This window comes from Chelonoidis abingdonii, chromosome 15 (assembly GCF_003597395.2).
Source record: "Chelonoidis abingdonii isolate Lonesome George chromosome 15, CheloAbing_2.0, whole genome shotgun sequence".
Lineage (NCBI taxonomy): Eukaryota > Metazoa > Chordata > Testudines > Testudinidae > Chelonoidis > Chelonoidis abingdonii.
In genome coordinates this window covers 44,868,175-44,890,258 of record NC_133783.1, presented here as the reverse complement: position 1 = coordinate 44,890,258, position 22,084 = coordinate 44,868,175, and the positions used below count along the sequence as shown (strand labels likewise).

The 22,084-nt window shown below is 39.2% G+C and overlaps 1 protein-coding gene across 6 annotated transcripts in view; it reads right to left on the bottom strand.

Annotated features, from left to right (window-relative positions):
• Nucleotides 1-22,084, bottom strand: part of CTBP2 (C-terminal binding protein 2) — a 230,760-nt gene that overhangs the window by 61,267 nt on the left and 147,409 nt on the right. The window contains exon 1 of one of the 6 annotated variants that reach the window (XM_032796473.2): nucleotides 17,911-19,666. The exons of the other annotated variants lie outside the window; for them this stretch is intronic. Within the exon in view, the coding sequence (XP_032652364.1) occupies nucleotides 17,911-19,666 (1,756 nt within the window). Of the gene's footprint in view, nucleotides 1-17,910; nucleotides 19,667-22,084 lie in introns of those variants that run through there. 6 annotated transcript variants of the gene reach the window in all.

The following is a 22,084-nucleotide window of genomic DNA, read 5'->3' as shown; positions in this document are numbered from 1 at the left end:
CATGAGCAAGAAATTATCATTTATAAATAAAAATGTCATTCACCATTTTCTAACATAATAAAAAAATGAAAAAATTAAGAATTAGAATAAATGTATGTTGAGCTACATACCTAAATAAACTTGTACAGATATGTACACTCTTGATTAGCAAAAAAGTATCAAATTTAGATAAAGGCTATATTTAATTGCAAATCAGCATGTTGCAATGGTTATATCAACCATTCAGAATGAACTTTTTTTTAGGAAAATAACTAAAAAATACAAATGCAAAACAAGATTGAAATTGATTATTCAATATTACCTGCTTGCTGATTTAAATCATGATTAGAATCTATGATTTAAATCACTTCGATTTAATCAATGCACCCTGCATGGTGCTGAAAAGTGTCAGCAGCCAAAGGGACATCTATAGTAGAGCTCTCACCATTGCTAACCTCAGGGTACGTCTACACTGCACGATTATTTCGAATTAGCTTAAACCGATATTACAAAACAGATCTAATAAAATCGGTTTAGCGCGTCCACAGTGGGATCCTGAAATCGATTGTTTGTGCGTCCTGGTCAAAGCTACCATCGATTTCAGGAGCCGTGCACTGTGGGTAGCTGTTCCTCAGCTATGCCCATAAGTTCCCACTTCCCTGTTGGAGAGCACAGTGCCGATGGTGCAGAAAACACTGCCCCGGTGTGGTGCTGGGTAGCCTCACCCTCCCTTTGTGAAGGCAGCAAGAACCAACCCTCTTTGGTGCCTTTTTTCGCGGAGAGTGCATGAGCAAACGCCATAGCCACAGCAATTCTTTCCCTTTTTTTTTCAACGTGGTGTGGGGGAAATAAACTGAGAGAGCCTGTTCCCTGAACCACGCCAGACACTGTGTTGAACCTACCAGTACATGGAGCTCAGCCAAGAATGCAAATAATTTTCAGAAGATTGCTGTGGACTGTGGATAGCTGGAGTCCTTCAGTCCCCCTCCCTCCCTTTCATGAGCGTCCATTTGAGTCTCTGGCTTTCCCGTTACGCTTGTCCCACACAGCGTTGTGTATCCTTGGAGTTTTTTTATTCAAACGCTTTGGCAGTTTTCGTGTTCTGTACGGAGCTGCATACAAGAGATTTGTCTCCCCATACAGCGATCAGACTCTAGTATCTCCCGTACGGTTAGGAGTTTTTATCAAACTGCATCCGCCAGCCATGCTGATCAGAGCTTCCACGCTGTCAGCAGGAAATGTTAATTCAAAAGTTCGCGGGGCTTTTCCTGTTTACCTGCCCGCTGCACTCGAGTTCAGATTGCTGTCCAGAGCGGTCAGTGCTGCACTCTGGATGCCGCCCGGGGCTCAATAACGTCGATTTCCGTCCACATGAACCTTAATCCGAGTTATCACTATCGATTTAGTGCTACTCCTCTCGTTTTGGGAGGAGTTCCGAAATCGATTTAAGGAGCCGTTAAACTCGATATTAATGACGACGTCGTGTGAACGGATACAGCGTTAAATCGGTATATCGGCCATTAAACCGATTTAAAGTCGCAGTGTAGACCTGGCCTCAGTGGCACTGAACCAGTGTCAGCAAAGCTGCGAAATATTACAAGAATGTTCTCAATATAGACATACATCAAGAAGTCACCTTAGTTACTTGAAAAGCAAAGGCCACAGCTTCAGTTTATGACATTTAGTTTTAAAATACATAGTGAGAAATCCTGACCATTTTCCTAATTTTGGGTTCCAGCATTGCCAACCTCAAATGTTCAATAATCATGAGCCAACCCAACCAAAAATCTGGAGATTGCCCTCAAAATCATGAGATCTTTGATGCTGTTTATTTCCATTCTGTTTTTTCAGTCTTTAGGTTGTACTTGGGTCCCATTTTCAAGGTTTTTCTCTGCCACTACAAAGGTGGTATGAAAAGCATTGAATATTGCAAAAGTTGGCAACACTCAAGTTCACAGGAATGGAACGCTTGCCCAGATGAGATCTGCTCCAGTTAGCTGCCTTTAGAATACATATACAGAAATTCCAATTTATATAGATTAATTTATTGGGAATAATTTTGGTGTCCCTCTTGCTTTTTTGCAGTGATGTCTGCTTTGCCCCCATTCTCAGTACTAATACGAAATTAAAGTCTTTGGTTGGAAGGGGTAGGTACTGGGTTTGTCCTCGTTCAGATGAGTTTGATGTCTAGCTGTATATGGGGGCTGGGTGGCTTTCCTTTCAGATGTTTTAACATCTGATACTGTGGTTTTTGTTCAGTGCTTATGTACTTTGTCTAGGTGCCTTGTAAACAGATTAAACAAACAAAGAGACAAAAGGGATGTTAATGTGCATGTTTTCTAACTTCGAGGCATGAATAAAATGAAATCATAAAGACCCCAGCAACAAATCCTATCACATAGAAAATGCCCATTATATGATGCAGCATTGAGATGAAGTCTGGATTCTTGACATCTGGTGCAGGCAATCTGAGTCAGAACCATAACAGCATTGAAAATGAGACAGCAATTCCATCACAAATTGCTTATCTTCCCATGCCCAGGTGCTGCTTCTCTCAGATTTCTGCATTCTGTGGGGGAACAAGAGCAGATGGCCAGAAGGGGTTAAACCAGCATCCTTCCCCTACTGACATCTTATGTATCTTCTTTCCAGTTGGAAGGGCAACTTGCTTGTTCACTGACATAATGGCAGAAGATCTCCTTCGCATTTTCTTCAATGCATTGTGACATCCTAGAATACTCAAGGACTGACTGAGGAGATATTTGAGCCATTAGTGCTTATCTTCGAAAACTCAAGGAAGATGGGAAAATTCGAGAGGACTGGAAGAGGGCAAACATAGTGCCAATCTATAAAATGGGGAATAAGGACAACCTATGGAACTATTGACCAATCATCTTATCTTTAATATCTGGAAAGACAATGGCTCAAATAATCAAGTCATCAATTTGCAAACACCTAGAGGATAAGAAGGTGATAAGTAAGGGACAGCATGGATTTGAAAAGAACAAATCATGTCAAACTAACCTAACAGCTTTCTTTGACAGGGTAACAAGCCTTGTGGATAAGGGGAAGCTGTAGACATGGTATATCTTGACTTTAGTAAGGCTTCTGATACTGTCTTGGTAGGTGCATAACTGGTTGGAAAACCGTTCCCAGAGAGTAGTTATCAGTGGTTCACAGTCAAGCTGGAAGGACATATCAACTGGGGTCCTGGAGGGACTGGTCCTGGGTCTGGTTCTATTTAATATCTTAATAAATTATTTACATAATGCCACAGAGAGTACACTTATAAAGTCTGTGGATGATACCCAGCTGGAAGGGGTTGCAAGTGCTTTGGAGAATAGGATTAAAATTCAAAATTATCTGGACAAACTGGAGAAATAGTCTGAAGAAAACAGGATGAAATTAAATAAGGAAAATGAGATGTACTCCACTTCAGTAGGCACAATCAACTGCATACATAGAAAATGGGAAATGACTGCCTAGGAGCGAAAGGGGATCTGAGAGTTATAGTGGATCACAAGCTAAATATGAATCAGTGTTCCAAGAAAAGCAAACATCATTCTAGGATGTATTAGCAGGAGTATTGTAAGAAAGACACAAGAAGTCATTCTTCCAATCTACTCCACACTTACAGGGCCTCAACTGGAGTATTGTGTCCAGTTCTGGGTGCCACATTTCAGGAAAGATGTGGACAAATTGGAGAAAGTCCAGAGGAGAGCAACAAAAATGATTAAAGGTCGAGAAAACATGACTGTCATAGACAGATAAGAAAAGTTAATAGCACAGAAGTACTTTATATCTCTTTGACTGTTAAGGGTTAACAAGTTCAGTAAGCCTGGCTGTCACCTGACAGAGAACCAATCAGGAGACAGGATACTTTCAAATCTTGAGGGAGGGGAAGTTTCTGTGTGTGCTGTAGTTTTTGGTTGTTGTTCACTCTGGGGGCTCAAGAGGGACCCAGACGTGCAACCAGGTTTCTCCAATCTCCCTGATACAGGCTCTTATAAGTTCAATAGTGAGTGATCGAGATAGATAAAGCGAGTTAGGCTTATGTTTGTTTTCCTTTATTTGCAAATGTGCATTTTGGCTGGAAAGGAGTTAATTTGTGTATTGGCTGAAAGGAGTTCAAATTTTGTATTTTTGCTGAAAGGATTTTAATTTGTACTTGAATACTTAGGCTGGGAGAGTATTCCTAGTGCCTATAACTAAAAAACCCTGTACCTATTCATTTTAAATTTACAAAGATAATTTTACTGTTTTTCTCTCTTTAATTAAAAGTTTCTTGTTTAAGAACCTGATTGTTTTTATTCTGGGTGAAACCCCAGAGGACTGGTCTGGATTCACCAGGGAATTGGTGGGGAGAAAGGAGGAAGGGGGAGAGAGAAGCTAACTTCTCTCTGTGTCAGGATTACTTTCTCTTCAGGAAGAGTCTGGGAGGGGAAAAGAGAAGGAGGGAAGAAGGTGAATTGTCCTCTCTGTTTTGTGATTCAAGGAGTCTGAATCACAGTGATCTTCCAGGGAACCCAGGGAGGAAGCCTGGGAGAGGCAACGGTGGGGCAAGGGGTTACTTTCCCTCTGTTAAGATCCAGAGGGTCTGGGTCTTGGGGTTCCCCGGGCAAGGTTTGGGGGGACCAGAGTGTACAGGCACTGGAATTTCTGGTTTGGTGCAGCGCTACAGGTTCTAAGCTGGTGATTAAGCTAGAGGAATTCATGCTGGTACCCCATCTTTTGGACGCTAAGGTTCAGAGTGGGGACTTGTACCATGACAATGACCTATGACGAAAGATTGAAAAAAGTGGTTTTGTTTAGTCTGGAGAAGAGAAAACTGAGAGGGGACGTCATATCAGTTTTCAAGTATATAAAAGATTGTTATAAGGAAGAGGGTGAAAAATTGTTCTCCTTAACTTCTGAGGATAAAACAAGAAGCAACATGTTTAAATTGCAGCAAGTGGGGTATAGGTTGACCATTAGGAAAAACTTCCTGTTGGGGTAGTTAAGCACTGGAACAAAAAGCCTAGGGAGGTTGTGAAATCTCCACCACTGGAGGTTTTTAAGGTTAGACAAACACCTGTCAGGAATGGTCTAGTTATTATATAGTCCTGCCTTGAATGCAGGGGATTGGACTAGATGACCTGCTGATGTCCCTTCCAGTCCTACACTTCACTGATTCTCATACTGTTAGCTGAGTTGAACCACAAGAATCTGTGCTCGGGAACAACCACACCAACACAGAGCCCCAGGCATGCTAGTGTTACTTCCCCTACTTTTCTGGGAGCTCCATTTGCCATTTATCTTGCTGCTGATTTCTTGCTTTCTTTCTGCTGTGAAAATGTGGCCTCCCACTTTCCTGATCCCATCAACTAACCAAGCAAAAAGACACATCACACGAAGGAGTGGTACCGTCCCGAGACTCTTCAATATCTTTCAGCAGTGTTCAGAGCTCTGTCCGATTTTCTCTTCTCATCAGAGGACACAGAAGCTCTCTCAGAACATCACTGCTCCCACTCCCTAACATTGCCACAAGAAACCAAACAACTCAGTGTCCCCCTTCCTCTTTCCACCTTCTACTTGGGCTATGCCAGTTATCTAGCTTGATGATTGCCTGGGACAAGCACCACAAAATGGTGCTTGCTTCCTCCATCTCCTAGGAAAAGGCTTTTTAACTAAAGCAATATACTAAAAGGAAACATCTACTGAGATTCAAAAGATCCCATTTCAGAATCAAGCGAGTCAATACCTATATTGAATTTCTTATTCCCTACTAGCAATAGAGACTCAGAATTCCTTATTTATTCTGCACAAACTCACAGTAACAGGATATGCTGTCTCGTGTATCTGTCCTATCTTTATATTAAACACTTCTCTACTTGTAACTGTAAAACCTTTATAAAGACACATTTTATTTTTAACTGTGTTTATGTTTATAACCCTGAGCGTTACTTTCCCTCTCATGAATAACTGTGTTTATAGTTTGGGATTTTACACTACGGAACCATTTTTCATATTGTTCTATATATCCACATACGTTGCCTCTATGCTGTGTTTAAATTAATTAATTTTAAAATGACAGTTCTGTTCCTTATACAACTATGACTCAACTCAAACTAACAAGTGTGTGTAAAACTCAATAGTTCATAATGATTAAAATCCAAGACAACAGTTTATCAGAATTATTTTTACACAAAGTCCCCTAAAGACTTTACAGCAGTTTTATATTTATGAATCTCTTCTTAAGAAAAAACATCTTGTAAGGAATACAGAACACTTCAAGGAGCTGGTAAAGTTTTAATTTAGAACAAGTTCTGGTGAAGGCTGCCCCTCAGATCCTAAATAGAAGCAGAAGTTAAAGCAGGGGTTCTCAAACTGGGGGTTGGGACCCCGTGGGGGGTCGTGAGGTTATTACATGGGGGGGGGGTCACGAGTTGTCAGCCTCTACTCCAAACCCCACTTTGCCTCTAGCATTTATAATGGTGTAAATTATATTTAAAAGTGCTTGTAATAATGGGGGGGGGGGCGCACACTCAGAGACTTACTATGTGAAAGGGGTCACCAGTACAAAACTTTGAGAACCACTGAGTTAAAGTAACACCTTTGAGTTTTACATTGGGTTAAATAAACAAATAAGGGTTGGGGGAATTAGCTAATGGGAATAGAAACGTTGCCATGGTTTTGTTTTAAATTTAAATAGAAACACACACACACTTTTATATCTTTATCTAGGTATATGAGGACACCCAAACACAACAGCATAATGCTAGCACAGGACAAACAGCTGGCAATACAAACAAAAATCAGTCTGATCAGTCTATTTTCAATATTCAAGCTGACTGAAAAGAAAACAACCAGCATAAATGTAGAAAAATGAATTAGATCTTTGAAAACACTGTTGTAAATTATTAAATCTCAAAATTCAACCAAACAGTGGTATCAAGAGTAACACATCTACTTCCAAATGTGAATTAAAGGAACAGCATTCCTTTACAGTATACTCCAAATTCCTAGGAGGAGCAAGGGCCAAATGCCACAATGATTTAATCATGTGTAACTTTATTTATGAGCGTAGTTCCATTGAAGTTAATAGGCCTACTCGGGGGGTGTAAAGTTATGCATGTACTAAAGTATTTGTAGGATCAGGGCCACATATGTCAATAGCATTAGAAATTGATTTGCTTTGATTTGCTTCAGATGCACAAAAAAACTGATTTATTTACTGAATGAGTCCAATTACGCCTGCCCCAAGTCCTATTCCTCACCTCATGAAGAGCACAGACTGGGATACTAGTACGAAAGCACCATGAGGTTTTGTGAGAGTATGAAACAAAAAACAAAAAACAGGGTTTTGTTCCACATTGCCATTTATGGCAACTTCACCACTTTCCTCTCATTTACTCCCACAGAACCTGATTCAATGGCCATTGGGGCTGATAGGAGTCTGTCTGTCAGGCCCATCTGAATCCTTCACATGCTGTCAGATGTTGCTTAGGGCATAACAGGATTCAGATTCAGATCCATAAGGAGCATAAATAGAGTTTGCGAATAAGCTCCTTTAACTCAGTTAACAAGGAATATTTAAATATAAATACTGTTTCTGTTATTCAATTCATGTGTAAGCTCCCCCATTATTAATTATACATTTGTTTCAGAAATTCTAAATTACACAACTTTCCATTAATAAGTGGCATTCCTCTTTAAGTGTCTATTTTAGGAAGGTTAATAAGTAGTTCTAGTGATAACAATCTAATTCATAAACATGCAGGAAAAAAAATCTATTGCTTCACAAAATACTGAAATGCACTTAGAAATTTGGGACCTTTCTAGAAGTGTTTGGTACAATTTAAAAGCAAGTAAATAGCAAACACTTATTGTACTCATTAAAAATGGGAAAACAGAGAAAACCTACTCATTATCTATTTGAAAAATACAACCTATTATTTTTAATAATGCATGACCATTTAATAATTGAAATTTACAGCTTTACTTGCATAAAAAACACACTTATTTTGTAGATCAAATTATCAGAAATTCAACATGGGGCTGATAACTTTTGCAAAAGTCAGAGTGGAATCCTGGCTCCACCAAAGTCAATGGCAAAACTCCCACTGATTTCAACAGAGACAGGATTTCACTCAGAGTCTACCTGGATCCAAACTGTTTGCCCACGGCACATAGTGGTGTGTCTACAAAAATTAGAGGTATCACTTTGTTGACCAATCTCCGGAGGTTGTTTGAAATAGCAGCATGACACAGAACAGCTGAGTGGTTTGAGCATTGGCCTACTAAACACAGGGTTGTAAATTTAATCCTTGAGGGGGCCATTTAGGGAATTGAGGTTAAAAAAAAATCTGGGGATTGGTCCTGCTTTGAGCAGGGGGCTAGACTAGATGATCTGCAGAGGTCCCTTCCAACCCTGTGATTCTATGAATAGCTGAGACTCAATGATGGGGGTTTGTTATTCCATCACTTTATGCTCTGCCAATCAACTGACAGTGTGACAAGTACAGGTACAATTGCCCTCTGATCAGTGTGAACCACTGCTCAGTGATGCATATTTTGGGGATGAACACAAAGAACAGAGAACATCTTCACTTGCTGTACCAGTGGTGGTGTTATAGGTTGCTAAATACTGATTAGCAGTATAAACATGCAGTGATATTGCTAATGATTCTGGATTCAATCCTTTTATTCCAGTAGAAGCAGGATCAAACCCACGATCAAAACTAAAATGTATGTTCAAGAGCCTTAAGCCAAAGGTTTCAGCCCATAAAATAAGACTCCACCTTCCCTATTCTGATCCATTAGAGAATAAGAAGATTTCAGGGAGTGAGAAAGGTGACCATTTTTATGAGTCACTATTCTTGACCAGGTGGGATAACTAATATTTCATCTAAACTTTCCCAGTTATTCAAGTGTCCCAGTAGGATATCTGGATATTGTGACACTATCTGTTGTTTACATAGATACGCCCCTTTATACAATTACTTTCCTAACACACGTTAATCAAAATTCCGTTCGCAAAAATGAAATGCATACATACACTTGCGTGAACTAATGGACTTTTTCTAATGGTAATTTAAGACTGTACAATAATCAAAGTATCCTAGCATAGGAAGAAAACAAGACAAAATGATTGTTGATGACTCTTCTAGTCCTTGTTTTCTTTGAGGAAACCATCTCTGCATTTCAGAACAGTCAGGGATTTCAGTAATAGTCTGGACCACTAAAGAAGGTGCTGACAATCTATACATCCAGGAAAGTATCAAGCAGGTGGCTGTCTAAAGCTGCTCAGCAATGTGTAATGTTAGAATAAATCCCTGGAGAGATGGATCAGTGGGAAGAGGGAAAGTGAGGAGGTCACAAAAGTGCATGATATTTTATTCATCACGATTCTACAGTTTATCACAATGCTCTGCACATTATCCTAGTTCTGCAGCTTGTCATGTAAAGATCAGCTATACATATGGAGTGTACGTATATAGATGTCCCATGGTTTTCAAAAATTGTTAGTGGTCTTGGGTGCCTCAACTTTTGGGCACATACCTCCTCCACCTTCACTAGGTATCCTACTGGGACTTTTTACTGATTAAAGTTTACCTCTAAATTGTAAAGTCTGCCCCATCTCCAGTTTATTTACTTGCAAAGTTGGTCTGAGGCAAATTCACTTTTCAGCTGATTTGCTAACTGCTATTGACAACAACTGAGCATCTCCACAAACCCGGATCCAAACAAATACTGCTGAGATCACCTCCTCTCATTTCTCTTGTGAGTGCTAGTAACGTTTCCCTCCACGTGGCTAAGTTGATAATGTTTATTTATGGTTTTATGATAATCCTCCTCCCCATTTTCACCTCATTTTTTTAAAAAGAGCAAGCAACCTATTGTCCTGACCTTTTTATGTATGTTAAAAGTTCTCCAAGTTTCTGTCCTCTATAGTTGCTCAGGTAAATTCTACTGATTTCCCTCCTACAAATATTGCCTGCTGCTTCCCTCTTTATTAGTCGACCTAGTCAACATTGCTCTGTAACACAATCATGCATTTGGGAGCTACTTCAAGAATTTTTGGAGCACTGTGTTATACTTTTATTCTCATTCTCTTCCTCCTCTCCCCTCAAATAATTAAGGTCAGGATTTTGCTGACCCTGCATGGATGTGCAATAGGTGGTAGGGAGCCTTCCTCCCTCCTTTCTCTACCCCACATTCTGTGGTCGAGATCCAGTTACTTGGCACTGTAGATGGAGTGGACTTCAACAACACAGAAGAGCCAGTGACCCATTCCCCATACTCTGCACCAGATACATGGAGTGTTGGAGCCAATGATCTGCTTAAACATCAATCTCATGTCATAACGGCACTCCACCCTAGCGTACAGCCTGAGGAGCTAGGTCAATATTTCCAGTCCTTACATTCAGAGGATGAAATTTACTCTGGTACACAAAGCCCTCCATATTATTTCATACTTGCATGGGTGAGACTGGGGAATTAGAACAGAGTGACCTCACAGGGGTACCCATGTGCCTAAAAAGAGCCCCTGTGTTGGTCAGACACAAGCTAGGGTGGAAGGCCATTACGGTATGCCTCATGATAGGCGTCTAAGCAGTTCATTGGTTCCAACAACCTATGCAACTGGCGCAGGAGGTTCACTGGTCCTTCTGAATTGTTAATCTCATAGGTTCTGGAAGTAGGGGTGCTGGAGCACCCCCTGACTTTAAGTGGTTTCCATTATATACAGGGATCGGAAACCTTTGGCATGCGGCCCACCATGGTAAGCACCCTGCCATGCCGGGCTGGTTTGTTTACTGCTGCATCCACAGGTTCAGCCGATCACTGCTCCACCCGGCTATGGTTCACCGTTCCAGGACAATGGGGACGGTGAAAGCGGTGGCCAGCACATCCCTTGGCCCGCACCGCTTCTTGCGGCCTTCATTAGCCTGGAATGGTGAACCACAGCTAGTGGCAGCCGTGATTGGCCGAATCTGCGGACGCAACAGGTAAACAAACCAGCCCAGACCAGCCCACCAGCGTGCTTACCTGGAGAGCTGCATGCCAAAGATTGCTGATCCCTGATACACCCCCCCTCCCACTATAAAAACTGTTCCAGCACGCCTGGTTAATCCACTCCATCTGCACTAAACCAAGTAACTTCAACCACAGAATGTGAGTCCCAGAAAAGTCCAGTACTGGACTCCCCAAACAGGGCAGGGAGGGGTGGGTAAACAAAGCTGAGCCAACACACAGGTGAGGGTGCACTGCTCTGCCTCTTCCATTGACTCTCTGGCCATATCAGTTTCTGAGGACTCTTGTATAGTCCACTCTGCACCCATCACTGCAGGATGTGTTTTAGCAATATTGCCCTTACGGACAAAAAAAGAGTTAAAACAAATATTGCTTAGAACACAGAATGCATGGGATAAAAACTGAGCAGATCCCATTTCTTCCTAACAAACACTAGCACACAGCAGACAGAAGAGATTATAAATTAGCCTTCTTTACAGAAAACTAAAAAATGCTGTTAACGTCAGCGTGTTTTTAAGGTGACAAAGACTAAAGCTAATCTGCCAATTGTTATGTATTTGCTTAATGATATATGTCCTATGGCTGCTGCAACATTTATGACAAATAAACAACTTAATGATTGCGGCCTTCTACTTTTTAACGATACAACTTGATACCGATGTTGACTCTCTATGTTTAAAAATCATAACTCAGTTCAGCAGTACAGCATTTTCATTACGCTGGTCTGTAGTTTCATGCTATGCGAAGCGGAGAAGATGCATTTAGAAAATGTTTTAATACAGTAATGAACAGAAACCTTGAACATATATAAGGAAACAGACTTGCTTATTCTGTAGCTATGGAAACTACTACATGAAAAAAATATTTTAAAAACATTTCAGCTAACAGAGCTGGAGAATGTACTGGCTATGGAAGTCCTAACAATGATATAACCCTGTATGTGGGGTAAAAGGGAGGTGTAAATCGAGGCTGACAACACTTGTAGATCTGACAACACATTTTCCTCTAACAGGCCCAAATTTATCTCTACTGTAACTGCACTAATGTCAATGGAGTTGCAGCACAGATGATTTTGGCTCTATTACTTTTGATAAAACCATTGTATAAAGTGTATTTCACCCTTTAAAAAAAAATGTTTTGAAGGGGCATTCTGTTTAATCAAAGAAGCAACACTGTGTACTGACCAAAGCAGTCAATAATGTTATCGAGGTAACTCTCCATAACATACCTTCCAGGCCCCAGGCTGCATTCCTCACACCCAAAACTCTCACTAAATAAGATGGTGCCAGTTCTTCTGTCATTTCCCACAGGAATAACCCTTCTTCCAGGAGTAGTCCCATTGACACCAATGGCATGACTCACACAAGTAAAGTTACACATATGCATAAGTGTTGGCCTGATTAGGGCTAGGAAGAGTTTGGGCAGTATAAAGAACATTGGATTGGGCCCCAGGTTTGCCTTTTAAATTCTTTTCAAATTCCATTTTATAAACTACCATCATTTCAGCCATCTATCCATGTCACATTGCAGATTAATGTTCTACAGAGAACGCTGTGACTGTCAGAAAATAGCAAATATCCAATGATAAACACAAATGCCTACTATTTCCTTCATCCTTCCAAGAATTACTGAGGCACTACCTGTGGTGGGTTTTTTTGTTAGTTAGTTCATTTTTACATTGGCTTGTCCAATTTTAAATTGTATGGTCAAACAAACAATTCAATGATCCTAGACAGTTTTTTGTGCATCTATCGTCGTAAAGCATTTATAAATCAAAATTTTGCAAACTATTTGTTCACAATGTGGATCATATTTCAGCATGTGGGGGGAAAGAGGGACTCCCAATTTGTATTAAATTGTTTTGTCTACATACCCCTATACTCTGTTTTGTCAGTGAAATCTGAATTACTAATTTTCCGGCACTTGGAGATAGCGAGTATGTACCTCACCTGGATTAACACTATAGTTCATAATGGCACCAAAGGACTTGTTATGGTCTGTCAGGTCAATGTGCAAATTAAATAAGATTTATTGGTACACAGATTTCCTTTGAAGCTGTTACAGTGTGTATTGTTAATCCAGCTGCCTTGCATATGCACATTGTGATTACATGCTAAATGTCCGTACAGAAATTTTACTGAACAAAACCTGGACACTTTTCTAAACTAGTCAGCTATATTGTACTACATACAGAAAAGAACAAATACATTTTTAAACATTTTACAATATACTAGGGTATTGATTAATCACAGTTAACTCACACGATTAACTCAAAAACATAATCGCAATTTAAACATTAATCACAATTAATTACAGTTTTAATCTCACTGTTAAACAACAGAATACCAATTGAAGTTTATTAAATACTTTTGGATGTTTTCTACATTTTCAAATGAATCGATTTCAATTACAACACAGAATACAAAATGTACAGTGCTAACTTTATATTATTTTTATTACAAATATTTGCACTGTAAAAATGATAAACAAAAATAGTATTTTTCAATTCACTTCATATGAGTACTGTAGTGCAATCTCTTTATCATGAAAGTGCAACTTACAAATGTAGTTTTTTTGGTTACATAACTGCACTCAAAAACTAAACAATGTAAAACTTTACAGCCTATAAGTCCACTCAGTCCTACTTCTTGTTCAGCCAATCGCTAAGAGAAACAAGTTTGTTTACATTTAAGGGAAATAATGCTGCCCACTTCTTAATTACAATGTCACCTGAAAGTGAAAACAGGCTTTCGCGTGGCACTGTTGTAGCAGGTGTCACAAGATATTTATGCGACAGATGTGCTAAAGATTCATATGCCTCTTCATGCTTCAGCAATCGTTCCAGAGGACATGCTTCCATGCTGATGACACTCATTAAAAAAATAATGTGTTAATTAAATTTGTGACTGAGCTCCTTGGGGGAGAACTGTACGTCTTCTGCTCGGTTTTACCCACATTCTGCTATATATTTCATGTTATAGCAGTCTCAGATGATGACCCAGCACATGTTGTTCCTTTTAAGAACAATTTCACTGCACATTTGACAAAATGCAAAGAAGATATTGTGAAATTTCTAGAAGATAGCTACAGCACTTGACCCAAGATTTAAGAATCTGAAGTGTCTTCAAAAATCTGAGAGGGATGAGATGTGGAGCATACTTTCAGAAATCTTAAAAGAGCAACAATCTGATGCAGAAACTACAGAACCCAAACCACCAAAAAAGAAAATCAACCTTCTGCTGGTAGCATCTGACTCAGATGATGAAAATAAACATGTGTCAGTCCACACTGCTTTGAATTGTTATCGAGCAGAACCAGTCATCAGCATAGATGCATGTCAGTTGTAATGGTGATTGAAGCATCCAGGGACATATAAATCTTTAGTGCATCTGGCATATAAATATCTTGTGACACCGGCTACAACAGTGCCATGCAAACACCTGTTCTTTCTTTCAGGTGACACTGTAAACAAGAAGCAGGCAGCATTATCTCCTGCAAATGTAAACAAACTTGTTTGTCTGAGTGATTAGCTGAACAGGAAATAGGACTGATTGGATTTGTATGCTCTAAAGTTTTACACTGGTTTATTTTTGAATGCAAGGTTTTTCTGTACATAATTCTACATCTGTAAATTGCACTTTCACAATAAAGAGATTGCACTACAGTACTTGTATTAGGTGAACTGAAAAATACCATTTCTTTTGTTTTTTACAGTGCAAATATTTGCGCTAAAAATAAATATAAAGTGAGCACTGTATACTTCATATTCTGTGTTGTAATTGAACTCTATATATTTGAAAATGTAGAAAACATCCAAAAATATTTAAGTAAATGGTATTCTATCATTGTTTAACAGCACAATTAATTTTTTTAATTGCTTGACAGTCCTACAAAATTCGGTATGTATGAAATGAGGATTACCACCTGTAAAATCTCTCCGTGTCCATAATGCTCTATGACAGTTTCATCACGGCATAATTTAAAGAATGGAACTGGAATTCTCTTAACCTGCCTTTACCCAGATGCTGAAGCCCATTACTCCACTTTTGACCCTGCCTCCCTTAAGGTCAGAATTCTCCTTCCCTCTCTCTGGATTACGCCCCCCCCCACCCCCCCGCTTAACAGCTTTAACCCACAATTCATGCAACTGTTAGTAAAAGCACAGTTTATTTGTCACAGAGTAGAAAATAAAGAGAAAAATCACAAATACATGTTAGGCAGAATACAAACAGAGCTGGGCTCTAAGCTGTTAAAGAGAATATTGGTTAGCAAAGATGAATCTCTAAATCTACAGAGAACTATTTGCCCAAGGTAACTACGGTCACCCTGTCTGGCTTTCCACGCTTCACGAAGGCCTCTAATTTAATGCCCTTTTGGAAAATCAAGTTTCTTTCTTCTTATGAAACCTCCATCCTCTCTGGTATCCAAGGTGTCCCACTATCCACTATGACAGCTTCCTATACCACTCTATGAGAGCCTTATACTTCGTTCCAGCCTCAGCAGGTATGGACAATACATGACATCTTCTTTGATTACTTCCTTTCAGTCCTGTACATGCAACCAAGAGTGAATGATTTTCCGATTACATATCTGAGATGGGCCTTTGGTTCCTCACTTTTGCTCCCAGTCCCCATCACTGGAAATACTTATTTGGGCAGGGCAGCTAGAAGCACTTGTTTTGAGCTGTCTCTTCCAACTACAAAAATACAAGATATTCATAAACCAATTACATAAAGCTTCAGAAATGTAATACAAAAATTACAAAACAAGTATCTAGGCACCTCGTCAGTCATGAAAATGCTGGGAAATATGCTCATAGGACTATTTTGGAAGTTCACCTTCAACTCTGATTGTAGTAAACACCAAATGCTGCATAGAAATGGTGCTTCTCAAAGACTAATTCCTCAACACAGTTAAGACATCTTGCAACTGTCACACCACGCATCTTACCTTGACTTCTAGTTTAAAATTACATTTTAACAGGGGGAAGCCCTCTCCTGTTCTCTTTTGAAAAAAAATAAAATGCAAAATAAATAAATGAAGACAATTTTACAGGTCCTCCTTCAGCTAAACCTTTCAGCCACTTCAATGAGAAGATAATCTTTCTATGATTATGACCAAACCCTCTCGTTGCTTAGCAACACATAATTAAGGAATATGTTTTCAGATCCGCTTTGCAAGCTGGCCATTATCTGATGAAATTACTGGAGCAACAAATGTCATCCTTATGCAAATGAGTTGGTTGTAGAGAAAGAATGTTTGACTTGCGAATAAGAGGGCTCAGGATCTCAGAAACATTGTTGGTTTCTTCTTGTCATACCCAGATTTTTTTAAAAGGAAGAGAATAGTATAGACTTTTGAAGAACATAATTCACAATTTAAATATGAGTAATAATGGAAGGAATGTTAAATTTATCCTGTGGGGAAAAAAATCATTCAAAACGTATACATCCCTGCAGTCCCTTGCAGCAGTATTAATATGTACTTTCACTCCAACGTAACCAAAGTAATCAGCTGGATCAGATACACTACAATTAAATTAACATTTGCGTTCTCAGTATTATGTCAGTTTCATTTTTCAGGCTTTTGGAAATTGTTTATTCAAAAAGCCTGCCTGGATGTCCTTCCTTTGTGCCTGAATCATGTCAATACACATAATGTTGATGAATATTTAAATATGACATATATTTATAAATTACCTAAATTAAATACAATAGTCGCAAAAGAGGAGGAATTTACTTTTAAAATCTGTGATTGCAGGAAAGGGGGCAGGAGGTCTGAATTTTGACAACTTTATCATTTCCACTTGCAAAATAGTTCTTTATTTAGATTCCCATGGAATGTCATCACTGGCTTGGCACAGTTTCCATGCCTATAAATGGTATATTTTTATTAAGGCATTTTGTGTCTGAGCTTGTACAGTACGTTTGCACGATGTGTTTGTATGGCGGTTCAGCTGTGCTGTGCAGAGAAATAATTCCCTCCCATACAGTCACTATCACTGTGGACAAAAAACATTTTAAAGAGGTTTTAACACTTATCAGAAAAGTCAAAGTAACAAATGAATGGGATCTTCTAAATTTCCTCTTACTGCAAAATGCATTTCCTATGGTAATTTTTGTTGGTCTTTTGACTAGTAAGTATCAATTTATATTTTCCAAATTGAAGCACTAAGTCTGTTTGAACCATTTAGCCCTAAACAAGGAAGGGATCTGAACATTTCTGAAGACAAAAAGGAGGAGAAAAACAGGGGCAGCCACTCCTTTTTATCATTCTAGTGGTTAATCATTGACTTTAACATTAAGTGTCGACCTACTTCCTTAATAGTTACATTGCCACACTTATAAGTACTCCTAATAGGAAATCAAGAGTTTTATTTTAGGTGCCTGATAAAACAGTTAATTAATTAAAAAAAGACTATGGTAACTGCCAAATGTAAGTCAATTCTGGAATTAACACCATTAGCTATCTGATAAATTTAGGCAAAACAATTCTAACCATTTCCTCTGAGAAACATATTTGTGCCCGATAACAACTGTAAGAAGTAAATCTACAACTAACCCTGTAGCCTAATTGCTCAGAAAATGCAGTATCTAATCTTTTGTTCCGTACAAACAACAGGAACAGCAAGATTCATAGTAGAACAATTATCTGATATACCAGTCACTTTATCTGAAGTTAGCTAATCAAATAAAATACTCTGAATTTAATCGCACTGTGTAAGGGAGCACTGGAAACTCTGAATAACTTGTGGCCCCGGGGTAAACCTATTTGCCCCACTTTTTTGTGCATAGGGATGTATCTAATATTTTAGCCCTAAGTCTAACTGGATTAGATCCAAATGTATCTTATGAGAAACAAACACAGACACAACTCTCCTAGAGCACACTACTAATGAATACACTGTTAGAAAATTACTTGGTTCAGGAGACGCCATCGTTGAGACAATAACTGGTGGTCCAGTGCGTCTGGTGAGTTTCTGATAAGGAGAATGTTGCATGTGAAAACTTGGGCCAGCAAGTGCAAGGGTGGAATCCATTTGGGCTCCTTGCTTTCGGAGAAGATGAGGGCTGCTGTGTGGGCTATGCATTGGGGACATTGATGTATTTCGGTCCCTCTTCAGCAGCTCCATGGGCACTGTATAAGTGGTTGGATATGCTGTTTTGGGACTTGCATGTGGGTTAGTGTGCACTGTAGTCCCTGGTAATCCAGTTGGAGTGGAATAGGCAGACACTGGACGAGTGTGCATGTTGCACGGTAAAGGAGTGTTGTATCCAGAATTAGCTAGAAAATGAGCACCTTGATGAGTTGCCCCAGATGCAGAATAAGTTGCAGTTTCCAGAAGGTGCTGTGTGGGGGCACTGGATGGGCGACGATTTATTTCTCCTACTTTTGGTGATACTGGCTGTAGAGAAGGAGGAGGTGGTTGCTGCATAGTTGTGCCGTCTACACCAGGACCTGTGGCAGGATGCACGCCATATTCATTCTGCAGCAGTTCACTTCGATGACTAAAGCTGTTAGATCGGGTCCTGGGACGGAGTGTGCTGTTCTTCCTATCATGCCTTTGTAGCTGCATTTCTGTTTTGTAGTTATGGGCAATGCGTGAAAGCACCCTTGCCTGTCCAAGATTTGGAGCTACAGATTTTATATCATTCTCTTCCATCATCGCGAGCAGGCTTGGAGAATCAAACCCTTGCTGCAGCAAAGCATTGAATGTGCTTTCGGACACACCTTCTGAACGCAGAAGTGCTAGGAATTCCGGATCAACGTTTCTTTTAATGTCTTGTCCTGAGAAAGCCGTGGGCATCTGAGGATGGGAAGGAGTCATGGCAGTTTCATAACTATCATAAGGAATCTTTGCACTGACATTTTCCCTGATGGATCCATAACCACGATTTACAGCAACGGCAGATGGACCTATGCTCCCATCAGGAACAGTAGCAGAATTTGGATCGACTACCAAGCACGTTGCAGTAGTTTGTCTAGCAGCTGCAGACTCTATAGGTCTCTCTGATGTATCACTATAGACCTGTCTGTTGTGAAATGATGACGGTTCTGTTCCATATCTAGGGGTGGGCTGTTCAACACCATACCTTGCAGGAGAAGGATCTCTGTTTCGCATTCTCTGCCCCTCTTGGATCATTTTACTCATGGGATCCCTATACATACGGCTGGCTTCGTGTGGGGCAGGTGACCGTCCTTGTACCTGATCCCAAGCCAATCTGCTACTGGGAATCCCATAATTCGGTAATGATCTATTAATCATGTGGTCTCTATAGTAGCGTGGATCTTTAGGTGATCTAGCGGCTAAAGATGGGTCACTATAATAATCCTGAGACGGCAAGGAGCTTCGTCCAGACATTGCAGCCTGTCTGTCGTAGTAAGTGAACTCGGGAACAGAACCCTTCCGTAAGGGACCCTGGTTAAAAACTGGATCCTGATATGGGTATGGCTCTTGCTTCAATTCAGCACCTCCTTGCAAGATGATATCTTGCGGTCTATGGTTTGGCTGCTCATACCAACCTCCTTCTCCACCGTAAGTCAGCGAATTTCTCCTCCCTGTTGGTCTCTGATATTCAAATGCATTTTCATTCTCCCAGTTGCCTTCATACCATCCTGTAGCATCCCAGCTCTGAGAACGGCCGATATTTGTATGCTTACTTGGAATTGGCATTGGAATGAAACAATTGACTTCTGTTGAGATAAAGAAGAGAAGGAACTTCTCTTTTTAAATCTTCTATTACACACGTCAAAAACAGATCGAGCTGTATCGGAGCTCTTCTGGGACTTCAGAAACAAACAAGTGGTGGTTTTATATTTCAAAGTATTGCTTGAATTATTAATTCTTCGAAACTTTAGTAGACAAAACACACAACACCTACTGTAACTCAGTCTCACTCCAAAACCGAAGAATGAAAGGTTTTTTCTGTATAGTTCAGTCACAGACAAGGGTTGCTGCATTTAATCCAGATGGTTTATCCCTTCCTGCTTGGGATAGTTTGCTCACATGGACAACTGGTCTAGCAGTGTGTGAGGATTATGAGCTAAATACAACCCCTAAAGCCTTTGTTCCATGTGACATTACTTTAGCCCGATGAAACCTTCTGCGCCAGCCGATCCAGCAAACCTCAATATAATTTCTCTTCTGAAAATTATTTTTACATTTGTATATACATTCATTCATAATATATTATATATTATATATATATATAATAATAAAAAAGAAAGCTTCGGTGTCAGCTCAATCTTAATCCATTCTAATGAAATGCTAATCCACTGCACACAGCTAAGGACAAATTAAATGGAAGAAGGCAGACGGGCCTAAAAAAAGGCTGATGCAAGAAACTCAAGAATATAAGACACTGGCTAGAAATTTGTTAGGGTATCAGTAGAACATTTTATGAATATTGTAATTTGCTTTGGAAATTATGTTTTTGTTGCAGTTTCAAATTAGCTCCAAAAGAATTCTTTACATTATTATCATAATACTCAAATCCTTTCATCATCCCAGGAAAGAAAATTGCGGAAGTGTAATCTGGAATTTATAATTTTAAGACCCTAGAAGAGGTCACAGTAAAGGAAGGGAGGATCAAAGGATCTTAAACCTGGTATTACAAAGCAAAAAAAGGGAGTAGTAGACTTTTGTCTATTATCTCCTGGTTTCCTTTAACTATATGTTTATGAGATGGAAAAAAATACTCAGACATCAGACAAAACTCAATTTTTGTATCTTGCAGCATTACAATAGTCATATGGCATAGGCTTTTTAAGCTGAAAGTAGGCAAAGGGATTTAGATGGAATCACACCAAAGAAAATTGTTATTTAGAAACATACTAAAATTTTCCATACAAGGTTACCATTTTTGGGAGAGATATTAAAATAATTCTCTAAAGCACAGATCAACTGTCACATGCTGCAAATGCTCGAACAGTCGTTGTTTTTGCAAGAGTAGAACAAATATTATATTTTGTTTACCAACCATCACATACACTGCAATACTTCTGTTCAAAAAAATTTAAATGGAAATGAATCTGTTTCTTTCTCTGCTACAGTAAAAATGTCGGCACTACAAATATGCAAATTTCAGGTCTGAATTACTAAAAGGAGTAATAGTCGCCTTTTTAGGGAGGTCAAAGGGCGGCGGGGGGGAGGAAAACAGCTTGTGCATTTTTATGGCTAATCCACAATAAATGTCTGGGGCACTAGCCATCACATGATGAAGTATTGTACTATTATGATACCTAAGTCATTAATACAATCTAATGCTTATACTTGCCTATCATACTAATACCTCTGGGCTATATTTCTGACCCAAATACTGACAGGATCTCTTAGTAATCCCTAAATTTCTTTATTGCAGTAAATAGTGTAAAATCCTCTTCAAACATCCTCCCCCACAAAGAATTCAAGTCTTTAAAAATATTTTATAGACATACAAAAAAATTGCCCCCACAAGATTTTTTATGCACTTTTGGACAATATCTGATTAGCATCATACTGAATGAACTAACAGAATTAAAGCACACTGGAAAATTTCTTCGTGTGTGAGTCAAAATGGAAAGACAAGTTTGTAGCTGATGAATAACGGAGAACATCTTGGCCTACAAAAAAATTTGATTACAAGCTTTTTCTTAAAAGGGTAAAAATATATTCCAGACTAGATACCAATCAAACAACTTGGATTTTAATCTAGCAGAGAAAATAACAGTATTAAAAACAAAATTCTGAAGCAGAAGAAGAGAGCTAGTGAAAATTATATAATTTTATACAATAAAATAGTATTGATATTCTACAGTTCAAGAGCATCTTTCAGCCAGTGATTTAAAAGGAAATTAAAGAATTCAGTCACAACACCAAGATCGGGGGTATTATCCTCAACACAGCTGAAAAAACAAAGTCACAGAGACATTAAGGCCCATATTTTCTAGTGTTCATTAATTTTAGATGACTCATTTTCAGAGGTGCTGAGAAAGACAACTGCAGTTAAAATTAGTGGGGACCTTGGGCTGCTTAGTACCTCTTAAAATACCCCCCAAGCCCTAGGATCTCAAGTTGGGCTCCCAAAATATTAGATACCAAAATCTGCTTGCA